We start from the raw sequence: 15,412 nt of genomic DNA, 5'->3' as shown, positions 1-15,412 counted from the left end.
AGACTTAGAAGTCTCGGCCCAGCACCGGTTACCAAGACCAGCCGGCTCCAGGTTTCATTCTTCTCTCACCCTGATCGTTTCTTTCTGCTTGCTGTAAAGCCCACAGGACCGTGTGCAGATGTGGGGAACTAAACTTACAATCTCTGCAAAAACTCTTTCCAGTTACCTCTCGAACATGCATATGCATATGTGTACGTGTATGTATGTGTATATATGTAAAGTATATGATGTATATGTATGTATATATATACACACGTGTGATGTATATGTATGTATATATGTGTAATGTATATAATGTATATGTATATATGTGTGTAATGTATATGATGTATATGTAATGTCTATGTATATCTACGTATGTATATCTATGTAATGTATATGTATGTATATCATCTTTTGAGGAACGAAAAGGATTAAAAACCATTTTAAAAGAAGAGGCCGGGGTTGGGGATTTAGCTCAGTGGTAGAGCGCTTGCCTAGCAAGCACAAGGCCCTGGGTTCGGTCCCCAGCTCCGAAAAAAAAGAAAAAAGAAAAAAAACAAAACAAAACAAGAAGAGGCCTGTCAGGAAGTGAGGCCTAAAGACACGTGCTTAGCCAGGTGACTAGAGAGAGCTCCTGGCATGAAACTGGTGACCATGGAACATCTCAAAGCCTTTAAAAGAAAGGGGAGACACAGGGTTAGGGATTTAGCTCAGTGGTAGAGCGCTTGCCTAGCAAGTGCAAGGCCCTGGGTTCGGTCCCCAGCTCCGGAAAAAAGAAGAAAAAAGAAAAAAGAAAAAGAAAGGGGAGACACCATCTTCACTCTCCAATGTGTCCCTATCACTGTGATGTCATCTCTCCAAGGCTTTTCCAGAGTCAAGCAGATGTTGGTACCATGCTCTTAAGCCTCCAGAACTGAAAGCTGATGAAAGCCTAGCCTCCTGCACTTTGTAACAGCCACAGCAAACAGATTAGCATAAAGTATAATTCCAATGCATTCAAACGCCCCTTTTCTTGCGTGTGCGCCTTGAGCTTGGGCCGCGGTAGGGCTGCAGCAGCGGTGCGTATGCGCATGCGTGCACTCGCGCCTTGAGCTTGGGCTCTGTAAGTGTAGGTGCGACTGTGGCAGGGCCAGCACCCACTACCACTTCATTGTGCCCACTGTACTTTCTCCTTCCTTCTATACCTAGGTCCTGAGAAGTAGTGAGCTCTCCTGTGCCCCTAGATCCTCTTTTTAAAAACCGTCAGATCCGTGAGCATCTAGACCTTTGAGCGAGTTCATATGCTTAACATTCACGTTTAAGTCTCGTTCCCTATTCAGCTGTCAGTGGCTCTTTTCTCCCCATGGAAGGTAAAACCCACTATAATATGGTTATATTACGATGTGTTCATCTTACCCCCAGTTGAGGACAAGTAAGGTCTTTCCAACTTGGGGTGATTATAAAAAAGCTCCTATAAACTTATACATAGGGGGTTGGGGATTTAGCTCAGTGGTAGAGCGCTTGCCTAGCAAGCGCAAGGCCCTGGGTTCGGTCCCCAGCTCCGGGGGAAAAAAAAAGAAAAAAAAAAAACTTATACGGGGCTGGGGATTTAGCTCAGTGGTAGAGCGCTTACCTAGGAAGCGCAAGGCCCTGGGTTCGGTCCCCAGCTCCGAAAAAAAGAACCAAAAAAAAAAAAAAAAAAACTTATACATAGGTTTCTGTGTGAGTGTTAGTTTTTGTGGGGCTTGGGATGTGACTCGGGGATATAGCACACGCTCTGTGTGTAGAAGGCTCCAGGCTCTATCCCTGACACCATGAAAACAAGCAAATAAAAACCTAAGAGAGTGGATGCAGCGTCACGTGGCCGAGATAGCGTTAATGCCATACCGAGCAGCTCAGCAACAAAGCTCATCTGGTAAAGGGCACTTGCTGCCAAGCCTGGGGATCTGAGTTCGATTCCCAGGACTGATAAGAAGGAAGGCGAGCGCTAACTACTAAAACTTGCTCTCTGGCTCCTACACATGTGCTGTGGTATGACCCCAACTCCCGCCATCCTCTGCTCCAAATAAGATGCCATTTAAAATTTTTACAAAAGAAACTGCCAGTGTTCCATTTTATAGTCTTATTGGCCATGCATACATCCGTTTTAAGATCGTTTTTTACAGAGTACAGCATAAAGAATATGATTCACACTATCTGTAGAGTAAATTATCTCTGGTTCTTCCTCTATCCTTCTCTGTTTCCCTCTTGACCGGGAAGAACTATACCTACTTCCCAGCTCTGTCTGTGGCCACCTTCCCACATGTATTCCCGGGGACAGAGGGTCCCTGGGGCAGCCTGCTGCTTCGCCCAGCCATGTTTCTATTCCTGGCATCTGTCACTTGGCTTGTTCAGCATTTTTTTTTTTTTAACTGAAAACTTCTGTAAGTCCAGCATGGAAATCTCCTGATCCTTCAAAACTCCTTCCTAACTGCTTTCCAACTGTTCACTAACGAGGTGGTGGCAAAGACCAGGGTACTAGACACAGCTCCTTGCTGTCTGTGCCCCAGGACCAGAAGGCACGGCCAGAGTGGTTAAAGAAACTAAGGAAGGGTCCGAGGGTTACCCAGCAGAATGGTGAAAAGCCTAGGGCACAGAGGTCTCTTATAAACTATGACTGTCCCCCAAGGTCACTAACATTGATTGTACGGAGCAAAATAACCCTGATCATTTGTTTGGATCCTGCCTTCAACTTTTTTACATATGGCATTGTCAGGGAAAACCCAACGGAGGGAAGACAGCCAGGACGTGCTGATTACAAAAGAGGTTGTGTGCACAGGATAGCCGCTTTCCTTAGCCTAAGCAGCCTGCATTGTCTATCCCCAGAGCCACCAAAGTGCTGAGGGCAGAGCTAGTTGCAACGTGTCGGCTCTTCTTCCATTTCTAGAAACGATCTGATGCAATCCCACGTCTGTGGGCTGGGCCGGGGCCCGGTTCTGACTCTACAGTTTCACAACGTTCCAACGTGGCTACTCCTGCAGCGCTGGGTGATCCTGGAAATCTGGCTGCCACGCTCGCTGGGAAGCACCAGGCTGTCCCAGAAGCAGCGCTGAGCTTGCCTGCGTCCCAGTCACATCTGGTAGACCTTGCAAGGCAGTCTCGATCACACTTATCCACCATCCCGATCCTAAACCACTCACGTCGGGGCCACGAAATGCATAAAGGAAGAATAACAGATTGGCTACTGTCCCTTTTCTCATTGTCAGCCCCCAGCTTGTCTTCCCAGCCAGACCTGACAACCGCCGCTGCAGCTGACTCCCGGCAGCAGACAAAGACTCACTTGACAATTCCCATCCCGGATACTGCTGCAGGCTTCTCTGGAGTCTCCCAATCTGAAAAGAGCTGTCGTCCCTTCTAGCAAGGTCTGAACATCACTGCCCACCCTAGCCTCGCCGTCCCAGCTCTGCAAACCCCGAGGTCTGGAAAGCAAGACCAGGATGTCGATGCTCGCCTCGACAGGACTCACCCGGCCGGTGGAGAAATGCCGTAGCGCCTGGCTACCCCGCCACAGCATGGTGCAGAGGAGCGAGTGATTGCCAGGCAGGCGGCAGGAGTGGGTACCAGGGCTGCAGAAGGTTGAGTGCTCCCCTTCAGCTCAGTCGGGCTCTGCTCACGACCCCGCCCCCTCGAATGGCAGGGCCCGCCCCTCGGCTGGCAAAGCCCCTGCCCCTAAGCACACGTGACCTGGTAGCAGGTCTGGGGAACGAACCCATGTCTAAACCCAGGGGCTCCTCTCGAAAGCTACCTGGACTCCGCCTTTGCTCCATGGATAGCCTAGGCGCTCGCTAGAGGTGGGACCTTCCATGAGTTACCAGACCCTCGGAGTCAGGCACAGGGATGTGTCTTATAATTTAATCGGACACCCTGTGAGGGTTACTTTTTATTATTAATTTGGCCCAAAGTAGGATGGCCTGGGAAAGGCCAGACCAAGCACGCCTGTAGGGAATATTTTTTGGTTAACTGAGGTGATAGGATGGCGTCCTGATTGTTGGTTGCACCATTTCATGGGCTGGACCCCGAACTGCGTAAGAGTGACAACAAACGAACACCCGTGTTGAACAGTAACCATGCACGCATTCTCTGTCTCTCTAGAGTGTGACTAGCTGCCTCCGGTTCCCGTCTTAACTTCCAGACATTGATAGACAGTAACCTGGACTCCTAAATCAAACAAGCCCTTTCTCCTCTAACTAGCTATTTTGTCGGAGTGTTTCGCAACAGAAATGAATTAGAACACTTTCCAACTCACCGGCATAACAGTCTCCAGAAAGCAGCAAGCACACATGTACAGCTTGGGCTTGATCTGGGAAGGTTAAGGGGCTGGGCACCCTTGCTTTAGGCGTAGCCTGATAGCCCACTCATTGGAGGATGAGAGGGTCGATAAGATACTGTCCACTGGGCTTGCCACACAGTTCCCCAGTAGACAACTCATAGCTGCATTTGTCCCTTGCCTCTTTGAAGAAACTCTCACACATTCTGTAGTGGAAACCGTTGTCCCAAAAGGACTCCTTAGCCTGGAGTTTGGGGTTACATGGAGCTTGTTGTTCACTCTTGTTTCTTGATATTCTTCTGCCCGTGTGATTATTGTTTCCAAACTATTTATTGTGAGTTCATTAATTAAATTGAACGGATTAACAGCTTTCTCTGTCACAGCCATACAGAGGAGCTACTTTTTATTGGACTCCACTATCCTTAATCTTCTTAAGCAATTCACTTGATTTATTTAGATACTCGTGCGGGGCACTGGATGCCAAAGAAGTTCTTAAAGCCAGATATGAGAGATCTGTAGTTTTCTTCCCCACCCCCACCTAACTTTACGAACTGTACACTCTTTTGAACCCAAAGATGTGTCCATTCTCACTGAAGTCTCTGAGAGGGTTGGGGTGACCCTGGTATTTTCCTTGTAATGATATGCAGCAAATGTTACTGAATTCTTGCTTAAATCCATTTCCCTTTTTGAGCACTCTGAGTTCATGCACACTGGTCAAGGAGTGTCATTCCATTAATTAACTAATTAAAAGATTTACTTCTGCTGGAGAGATGGCTCAGCGGTTAAGAGCACTGACTGCTCTTCCAGAGGTCCTGAGTTCATTTCCAGCAACCACATGGTGGCTCACAACCATCTGTAATGGGATCTGATGCCCTCTTCTGGTGTGTCTGAAGACAGCTACAGTGTACTCTCATACATAAAAATAAATAAAAATAAATAAATCTTCGGGGGAAAAAAGGACTTAGTTCATTTTTAATTAGTGCACTGTGTTGCCTGTATGTGGGTGCTTGTTCCCTGGGAGGGGAGTTACAGGAAGTGGACAGTGAGAGCTGAACTCCTATCCTCTGGAAGAGCAGTGTGAGCCCTTAACCACTGTCCTGGTCCAAGACATTGGCTGTAATTCTACCACTATCTCAAGACTAGATTTCTGTTTCAGCTCTACTGCCTTGTGTATCAGCCTGTGGAAATTGTGTGGCTTGAGCTGAACCGCCTTGGTGTGGGATGACGTCACAGGTGAGGCAGGTACAGGACAGAAGGAGGCCTGTCACTGGACGAGAAGGAAGGATGGGCGGGAGAACAGTTTGAAGGAAGAGGAGGAGACTGGAACTGAGAGGAGGAAGAGACAGGAGGGAGAGGGAGAGAAGCCGTGGCAGGACAATATGGCGGGTGACATTAAGACTCCACGCTGTGCCTTTACAGGTTGTTACGAATGTTCTTAAGGGATGGATGTGTACAGGGCTTTGTATATTTAGGTGGGCAGTTATATCTTATCAGTTGGGCCAAAGGTTATTGTGTTGTGTGTTCTTTTATGTGACGGTTTGAGTGCAGGAAAAGTGTGCGGCTGCCGGAGACACTGGGCTGCCGCCACAGAGTTGGGATGTGTTTCTGCCAAGATATCTAGCAGACATCTTGGGGCACCGCGGTGCTGAACCTAGCGAGATAAAAGACAACCATACTTTTTTTTTTTTTTTTCCGGTTCTTTTTTTTCGGAGCTGGGGACCGAACCCAGGGCCTTGCGCTTCCTAGGCAAGCGCTCTACCACTGAGCTAAGTCCCCAACCCCTCCATACTTTTTTTAAAAAATTTTTTTATATTTCTACAACAACACTTTGGAACCAAATGGTCAAATGAATGGATGTCCAGCCCAGATCACTTTACTTAAGATTCTGCCTTCAGGGGCCTGGAGAGATGGCTCAGGGGTTAGCGGCACTCACTGCTCTCTCAAGTTCCTAAGTTCAATTCCCAGCACCCACATGGCAACTCACAAGTGTCTGACGCCATCTTCTGGTGTGCAGATGTACATGCAGATAAAGACCCCATAAACATAAAACATGTAAATAAACCTATGTATCTATGTATGTATGTATGTGTATGTATGTATGTATGTATGTATCCATCCACCCATCTATCTATCTATCCATCCATCATCCATCCATCCACCCACCCACCCATCTATCTATCTATCTATCTATCTATCTATCTATCTATCTATCTGGATCTGCCTTCAGAATGTGAGGAATAAAACAGACTAAATATTTCCTAAGTTGAAATGTCTTTTTATTCTGACATTCTCATTCTTCTAAAAAGTAGATTTTAGTTCAGGCAGTAGAACACGATCATTAAGAAAGAATGCATGGAGGCCCGAGCTTGCTGCAGCCCGCGGAAGATTAGGGGACAGTAAGTGCTGGCCAAGCAATCGCGATCCTCTCCTCTTTCTTCCAACCTGCCTTACCACACAGCCCGAAGATTCACCATGGTGAAGATCGCCTTCAGCCCCCACGGCGGTGCAAAAGGAGGAGGCACAGCGAGAGGTCAGCCACACCGTCGGAGCTCAAAGCCTGACTGGCAAAGAGCTCAGACTTGTCCCATAGGAGGAAGACGGCTCGTCTGGGAAGATGGATGCTTCCTCTCTTAGGCCTCTCATTCATCTCGGCAGGACCGCTTGCTGGCGGAACCTGCATTTATGAGTACTTCATGCCCAAGAGCACCATTTACCACGGTGAGATGTGCGTCCTTGGCTCTGAGGATGCTGTAAATTCCATTCATGGAGGACAGCCATACTTTCTGCCCATGACTGAGGAGGTTGGTATTCGCGAGGATGACAACATCGCAGTCATTGACGCGCCGGTTCCCAGTTTCTCTCACAGTGATCCTGAGGCAACTATTCAGGACTCTGAGAAGGGAACGACTGCTTGCCTGGACTTGCTTTTGGGAAACTACTATCTGATGCCCCTCAATACTTCCATTGCTATGACTCCAAAGAATCCGGGGGAGCTTTGTGGCAAACGGACAAGTGGCAAGCATTTGCCCCATACTTACGTGGTTCCTGAAGACCTGGTTGCTGTGGAAGAAATTCGCGATGTTAGTAACCTTGGTATTTTTACTTACCGACTTTGCAACAACCGAAAATCCTTCCGCCTTAGACGCAGAGACTTCCTGCTGGGTTTCAGTAAGCGTGCCATTGACAAATGCTGGAAGATTAGGCATGTCCCCCATGAGTTTATCATTGAAACCAAGATCTGTCAAGAGTAAAGAGTGACAGACAAAGAGTGTCCTTGGTGATAAGAAGTCAGAAACTTGCCGTCTGACTTTGATATTGAAATTGATACTCCACTGCTTGTACTGGAAAAGGAAAGAGGGGGAGAAAACTGCTAACCACTGCAAGCGATTGTCCAATTCTAGTTCAGCTGACATTGCTTGTTTATCTTTTCTCTTGAATTTATAGGGTTTAGATTTCAGAAAGCAGCATGAATGTGTCATCTTACCGTCCTGACCATAAAGCCCATTCCTCTGGTGTTATTTAAAGCAATTTCTTAACAAAAATAACTTGACTAGAGCATGCTTTAAATTTAAAACATTTGAAATTTATTCTTGACATTTTTGCGTGAAGCACGTCAAATCTCTTAACCACTCTTTTGTTTTCTCCTGATTTCAGAAGTTACATTTTTTTTTTTTTTGCATTTCTATCAGGTGCTGTGTAACGAATCTGACTGATATGTGAACAATCTTTTTACCCATGTGATGACTCTCTCTCACTGATACCTGTATTGTGAAATCCACAGAACTGTACGGGTGCTGAATGCTGTAAGGAGCTCTAGTTGTATGAATTCTACAACCCTATAATAAAGTTTACCATATTCAAAAAGAGAAAGAATGTATAGAGATTGTTAAAATAGGATTATAAGTAAGATAAGTTTGCAGAGCACTGAAATACAGAAAATATGTAAAGATGAAAAAAAAAAAAAACAAACCACAGCCTGTTTCCTCAGTTTGTTTTATAATCCAAAGACACTGGCACATGATGGCTTGAGAGGAAGGAGATTCAGGAGGTGAAATGAGTTTGGTGTCACACGGCCTCTGAGTCCTGACTTGAAACACGATAAGGGATCGATGCGCCGGGGAATGAAAGACAAGGGGATCTGAGGCGCCCGAAGCTGGGAAATGACCTTGGACTGATGCTCACGCTTATGCTATAGGATGCACTAAATAACCAGCAGCTATTTGCAGAAGTTCAGGTTGGTTGTAGGTCTCAGCGTCATGGAACAGGGGGGTAGAAAGACTGTGGGATCCAGAAGGAGTAGATGTCTGCCTCGAACCAGTCAGGATGTGACAGCCTGTGTGAGCTCATACACCTGTGCCAGCATTCACAAGGTCTGCAGAAGATGAAGCCAGCCAAAATCCTAGCATGGACATGGGAAGGGCCCTTGAAATCCTGTTCCTAGCCGAGAAGCTACTGGCAGTTGAGAGCTGCTGAGGGGAAAAGTAAGTCCTCTTCAGGTGTATGGCTCCTGAAAGGCTACCATGTTTCAGTAGGTGGTTCTATAGCCATGTGCATACGGGCCCACTAAGTGGACTCAGCGAACTTTTGAGAGAGGGGGGGGCGGGGAGGATGAAATCGAAGCTCAATATAGTCAGATCAGTCAATGCTAATACAACATTTCCTCTCTAAATAATAAGGCTGAGTATTTGCTTTTCAAAATACTACATTTTTTAAATTCGTGTCTCTGTGTGCAGGTGCCTGTGGAGGCCAGAAGAGGGCATTTCATCCCTTGAACCAGAGGTAGTCAGGGCTTTTGTGAGCTGCTGGATATAAGTGCTGGGAATTGAGCTTGGGTCCTCTGGTCGAGCAGCAAGCATCCTTGACCTTGGTGTCATCTCTCGAGCCCCTGGACCTGCATTCCTATGCTTGGCTGTGATATGCCATCATCAAGCTCACAAGGAGACTTGGCCTAGCCACGGAGCTGAGGCGGTAGGCACTCTAAAGGAGGCAGAGCCAAGTTGGGGAGTGCTGAGATTGCGCGCTGAGATGGGATTCCTGCACCTGGATATTTTGGAGACAGCGGGATATTAAAAAGCAAGGTCACTTTGTGTGCTTGGCCCTCCCTGTATAAGAAGGTTCCCTTTCTGCTTGTCTGCCATGTTGGAACATAGCTAGAGAGCCCTCATAGGATGTCAGGGCCATGCTGTTTGGATCTCCCAGACACTAGAGCTGTGAGCCCAAATAAAGCCCAAATAAAGTATTCTGTTTACAGTAGTACAAAATAAACTTAGGCACACTGTAAGACCCAAAGCCACTCCATTTTGCCTGTCATAGATCTCATTGCATATATACATTTTAATAAAGGTCTCTTAGGACAAAAAAAATTGTCATCAGTGACCCAAAATGCCCTCCAACCCCAGTTTTCCTCTTCATTTTTACTGGCAGAGTGTGTAGACCAGACATTTCTGTTGGATCTTGTTTTCTTTGATGCAACGGCTCTCCTGTGGCCCACAGTGATTAGAGAGGGAGGACTAGAGCATATCTCCTGGCGGATTGCGTGACCAAGGCTCCAGCTGCTGTGTGAACTCCTCTGCAGGCACAGGAGTCTCTGTCTCTCATGAACACTCCAGCCAGAGAGATTGAGGCAGGTCATTTCTGGGATGTGCCCATAGAGCTAAATATATTTATTAAAATATATATTCCAAAGAAACTTGATACCTTCTTATTATTTTAAAACTAAAAGCAAGACTGTGTGTACTCTTTAAATAGAGTTTTTTTTTTTTAAATCATTCCCAGGGGTTGGGGATTTAGCTCAGTGGTAGAGCGCTTGCCTAGGAAGCACAAGGCCCTGGGTTCGGTCCCCAGCTCCAAAAAAAAGAACCAAAAAAAAAAAATCATTCCCAGCAGCCTTCAGGGCAGTTTCAGGAAGAAATATCTCTGAGTACATTTTAAGCCAATCTCTACAACAAAGGGTTTCACTGAAGATGGAGGTGGAGGGGGGGTAGACAGAGGGGAAAGACAGGGAGAGACAGCAGCCAGCCTGCCATAGGTCACGCTAAGTAGGTGATGGAAAGTCCTGGATTGTTTTCTTTCATTTACTGTTGCATTTATAAAGTAATGAAATGGATAAAGGCAGAAAAACAAGCCATCAAAGGTCCGACAACCCCCCAAGTGTAACAACTCAGTGTTGCCAATTTACATTAAAACCAGAATGAGGGGTTTTGCAAAGAATCCTGTTCTGCCGCTAGGTAAGCAGGAAACAGCGGTAGTAAATCTCAGGCTTGTTGAAGAGGTTGAGACCAGAGATGGCTTTAAATGTGATAATAAGGGAGGTTGTATAAGTAACCTTTGGAAAACATTTTTCTTGCCACCATGCTTGTTTGTTTGTTTTTTTTAAAGATTTATTTATTTATACACTATAGCTGTCTTCAGACACACCAGAAGAGGGCATTCGATCCCATTGCAGATGGTTGTGGGCAACCATGTGGTTGCTGGGAATTGAACTCAGGACCTCTGGAAGAGCAATCAGTGCTCTTAAACACTGAGCCATCTCTCCAGCCCCGCCACCATGCTTGTAAACAAGGGCTCCATCAGCTCTTGACTGGACAGGTTCTTTAGAAATTCTTTCCCCAGAAGTTTGCATAGCTCTCTGTGCAAACCTTGGAATCTGGCAGAATACTTTGTGATGATTATTATTAGGTGATCATGGGTATAGAACCCTTATGACCTCCTGGCTTTATTAATTTGACTTTTTTTTTTCTTTTGGTAGGGTTGACATAAGACCCTGTGAGGAGCTGTCCTCACAGATGTGAGGAGCTGTCCGAGGAGCTGTCCTCACAGATGTGAGGAGCTGTCCTCACAAACTCCATTACAAGATGGCACCGGCATCCGGCAGAACGCACCTAGTAAAAAGGGCAATACGCAGGCGCCTGGTAACTTCCCTACTCAAAGGGACACGTACGTTTTGGTACATCATCTGGCATAATTGGCAGCGACCAGTCAGAGAGCGACACGTCCTAGGCGAGGATAGTTTCCTATATAAGGGACGGTTATTCCTCACTCGGCGTCTCCGCATTGTAAGCTTATGCTCTCCCTCTCAAGACGCATTAAAGCTTTTCTGCAGTAGGATCCTGTGTGTGCCGCGTCGTTCCTGCTGGCGAGACGTAGCGTGGGACATCTGGTGCCGAAAACCCGGGAAAGACCTCGCCATCGTCAGCACCTTCGGAGATCCCTTGGCAACAAGGAGGATTCAGAACTGCAGGTAGATACGTTCGGAGAGGCAGCCCTCTCTTGGACTTTGGTCTGGGGTTGTCACCGCCTTGGGAAGGATTTGTTGAGGCTATAGTATTTGTCCTGGGAGCCACCCTACTCTTTATGTTCTGTTTTCACCGTTTTTGCTGTTAAAAGGACGATCACAGCAGCTGAAGGCGCGTCTCAGTCTCTCGTATATAAGTGAGCTTCGCGCAGCTCCCTTTTACCTTCGATTTTGACTGTTGAGGAGCAAGGACGCGATAAGGCTGACGTAGATAAGCGGCACCGTCTGGGGAGGCGCGTGTAAGACTCCCGTACATAAGAGAGCAGCGTGTCAGTCTCTACCCTTTCACCTCACGCCTTGTCAGACGGACGTAGATAAGCCACCGGCGTTCCTGGCCCATCATGGGATCTCACAGTCTGTGGTCACGGCCTTGGAAACAGTGTTAAAGCAGAGGGACATCAAACTTGGAGGAAGAACACTTAAAAACTTTGTGAAGGAGGTGGAGAGGGTGGCGCCTTGGTTTGCCTGTTCAGGCTCGTTTACGATTGCCTCATGGAACAAACTTGGAAAAGACCTTGACAGAAAATTGGCGGAAGAGGATCTGCGCCTAGGGACCAAAGCTATATGGAAGCTGGTTAAGAATTGTTTAAAGGATGAAACGTGTAAGGCAGCAGTAGTAGAAGGACAGGCCACTCTCGAGGTAGTCCGGGAAAGTATGTCAGAAACCGAACGTAGTGAGAGGTTGGGCGCGTGCAAGAAAAAGGACGTCCTAAGAAAGAAAAAAGGCCCTCCCGGTAAGTCCGCAGACAAGGGAGCGTTGAAATTTTCAGATTCCAGCACTTCCTCCTCTACACATAAACCAGGAGGGGGAGCCAGCCTATACCCTGTGAAAGAGCTAGAAGCGCTGAACCTCGACAGTTCTGAAAGCTCTGAAAATAAAACCTTAGACTCAGAGGAGGAGGCCGAGCTAGTGCTGTTAGTATTCTTGAAACCGCCGGTATAATTAAAACCACTAGTAAGGTGGCAGATATTTTCCGAAAAATCCAAATTATCCTATTAAATAGAAGATTCCCTGTATACATTACTCATATACAGGCCCATTCTGGACTCCCTGGCCCAATGAGTTCAGAGAATGATTTGGCTGACAAAGCCACAAAAATGATAGCTGTGGCCCTGGCCTCTCCTTTAGAGGCCGCTAAAGCCTTTCATGGCAATTTCCATGTCACCTCAGAAACTTTACGCCGCCGCTTCTCTATAACTAGAAAAGAGGCACGTGATATAGTCACCCAATGCCAACAGTGCTGCCAGTTCCTCCCAGTTCCTCACATCGGGGTCAACCCGAGAGGAATACAACCATTGCAAATCTGGCAAATGAATGTTACTCATAATTCTACTTTTGGAAAATTACAGTATGTGCATGTATCTATAGACACATGTTCTGGCATTCTACATGCCACCCCACTTACAGGAGAAAAAACAACACATGTCATTCAGCACTGCCTTGAAGCATGGAGTGCTTGGGGAAAGCCAAAATGTGTAAAAACTGACAATGGCCCCGTCTACACATCTCAAAAATTCTGTCAGTTTTGTGCTCAGATGCAGGTTACCCACCTGACGGGCCTGGCCTACAACCCTCAAGGACAGGGAATCATAGAGCGTGCTCAGCGGATGCTCAAATCATATTTAAATCTTGATGAAGCTGGACAAACAGTGGCTGAGCGACATTGCTCAGAGCCCAAGAGGACAAAAGAATTAGTCAAATGGAAGGATGTATTGACAAATGAATGGAAAGGCCCAGATCCTGTTTTAATAAGATCCAGGGGAGCTGTCTGTGTTTTTCCACAGGACAATGAAAATCCCATATGGATCCCAGGACGACTTACTCGGAGCATCACAGCAAGTGATCAAGAAGGGACTGGGACTCCTGCACCTCCTCACTCTTCTTCCATGGATGCCAGCAACGGTGCAGGGCGAGCTACGATGGGGAATAATGTCAACCTTTCCACTCCCGATGCCGGTGATGTACCACTAACAGGGATTTAGGGTTGGCCTATTTACCTAAGGATCCACAGGTTGAACAACTAAAAGAAAATAGGACTATTCCCCTTAAGGGCAGCCTTTGTTTTGGTATATTCAACAAAACATCTTTTGATCTCCCTTGCATTATGTTATGTAATCAATCTTCTGCTTGGTTAAGGGAGGCCACATGGGGAACTGGTGAGGAGGACATTGTGGCTAACGCCACAGTTCTCTATGGTGGTGGCCTTACATTGCGTTAATGGTAGCTGCACTGATCTTACGCCCATGGCGATGCTACTTGGAGGAAAGGGCGAAAAGGGACGGTTGTCATTTTCCTGGACGGGGAACATCAAACCTGCTGCCTCTGTCTGGACAGCTACTCATATAAAATACCGCATGCCTCGCTTTATCCCGATCCCTGTTGATACCCCGGGGACCATGACCTTATTTAGAGGAAAAAGAGATTTTGGTACTTCTGCAATTATTGCTGGCATTATTGCTACGACAGCAGTCGCTGCCTCAGTTACTGCCTTGGCATTGGCCTTATCAAATTCAGTACAGACAACCCAAACTATCAATGATTTATCGGCCACCGTCTCTGTGGCTCGGGACAGACAGGCCTCGGCCAATACTCAGATATAGGGAGGCCTTATGCTTGTCAACCAACATATAGATCTGGTCCGAGAGCAATTAGACATTCTATGGCAACTGGCCCAGCTTGGCTTGAGCAAAAACTCCCAGGCCTTTGTGTCACCTCCATATAATATGACAAATTTACCCGAGCTGCTAATCTAAGAGTCTTTCACAGCATCTGTTAAAGAATTGGACCTCGGAGTTTGAACAGACACTTCGAGAGCTGAGAGTGACCATCATTCAAGTAAATTCTACCCGACTGGACCTGTCTTTGATGGAGGGATTGTCGTCCTGGATCACCTCAGCAGTCTCTTATTTCAAGGAATGGGTGGGAGTGGGACTTTTTGGAGTGATCCTCTGCTGTGGATTAGTGTTACTCCTCTGGTTGCTTTGCAAATTGAGATCTCAAACAAGAAAGGACAAAGTAGTGATCGCCCAGGCGCTTGTAGCCCTTGAACAAGGAGCGTCAGCCGATATCTGGTTGACCATGCTCAAGCAACAGGTCGCCGGCTGGACAGCTCTTGCACTCCTAGAACCTCGGTTCATTGCACAGGATTAGAGTGTCCGGCTTGAGCAGCCCATGAGGGGTGACGAGCTTAGCATCGCACAGGGAAGTTCTACCAAATACGCTCCCTGGAAGGCATGTCATATTACATGAGGGTTTCTGCCCCAGTTTTCCCTCCCTCGAAAAATGGCAGTGCGACGGGTCGGGAGTGCCCTGGGTCCCAACAACAGCCTAAGGGTATCTCTCTTGTACAGGTTCGCCAACTTTGTACGAGGATATGACCTCTGTCTTCGCCCTCCTATATCTGGGTGTCCTGTTTGCTTAAAAAAACAGAAAGGGGGGAGATGTGAGGAGCTGTCCGAGGAGCTGTCCTCACAGATGTGAGGAGCTGTCCTCACAAACTCCATTACAAGATGGCACCGGCATCCGGCAGAACGCACCTAGTAAAAAGGGCAATACGCAGGCGCCTGGTAACTTCCCTACTCAAAGGGACACGTACGTTTTGGTACATCATCTGGCATAATTGGCAGCGACCAGTCAGAGAGTGACACGTCCTAGGCGAGGATAGTTTCCTATATAAGGGACGGTTATTCCTCACTCGGCATCTCCGCATTGTAAGCTTATGCTCTCCCTCTCAAGACGCATTAAAGCTTTTCTGCAGTAGGATCCTGTGTGTGCCGCGTCGTTCCTGCTGGTGAGACGTAGCGCGGGACAAGACCCTATTTTATTTTAACGTTTTATTTGTCTATATACA

The 15,412-nt window shown here is 47.0% G+C and overlaps 1 protein-coding gene, 1 long non-coding RNA gene and 1 pseudogene across 3 annotated transcripts in view; 2 read left to right on the top strand and 1 right to left on the bottom strand.

Annotated features, from left to right (window-relative positions):
- The window catches only part of Aldh1l2 (aldehyde dehydrogenase 1 family, member L2), a 51,390-nt gene extending 47,808 nt beyond the window's left edge, over window positions 1-3,582 (bottom strand). For both annotated transcript variants that reach the window (NM_001191778.3, NM_001414921.1), the window contains 1 exon segment: window positions 3,467-3,582. In NM_001191778.3, the coding sequence (NP_001178707.2) occupies window positions 3,467-3,514 (48 nt within the window). In that variant the 5' untranslated portion in view covers window positions 3,515-3,582.
- Window positions 3,583-6,739: 3,157 nt separating this feature from the next.
- Window positions 6,740-8,108, top strand: Itm2a-ps1 (integral membrane protein 2A, pseudogene 1; annotated as a pseudogene).
- Window positions 8,109-11,297: 3,189 nt separating this feature from the next.
- Window positions 11,298-15,321, top strand: LOC148004594 (uncharacterized). The gene is made up of 2 exons (XR_015624556.1): window positions 11,298-11,507; window positions 13,347-15,321. It is a non-coding gene; the product is annotated as an uncharacterized LOC148004594 (long non-coding RNA).
- Window positions 15,322-15,412: the final 91 nt, after the last annotated feature.

Source organism: Rattus norvegicus, chromosome 7 (genome assembly GCF_021556685.1).
Source record: "Rattus norvegicus strain SHRSP/BbbUtx chromosome 7, alternate assembly SHRSP_T2T, whole genome shotgun sequence".
NCBI classification, from domain to species: domain Eukaryota; kingdom Metazoa; phylum Chordata; class Mammalia; order Rodentia; family Muridae; genus Rattus; species Rattus norvegicus.
Note: the sequence above shows the minus strand (reverse complement) of the source record. Positions and strands in the feature narration are given on the sequence as shown.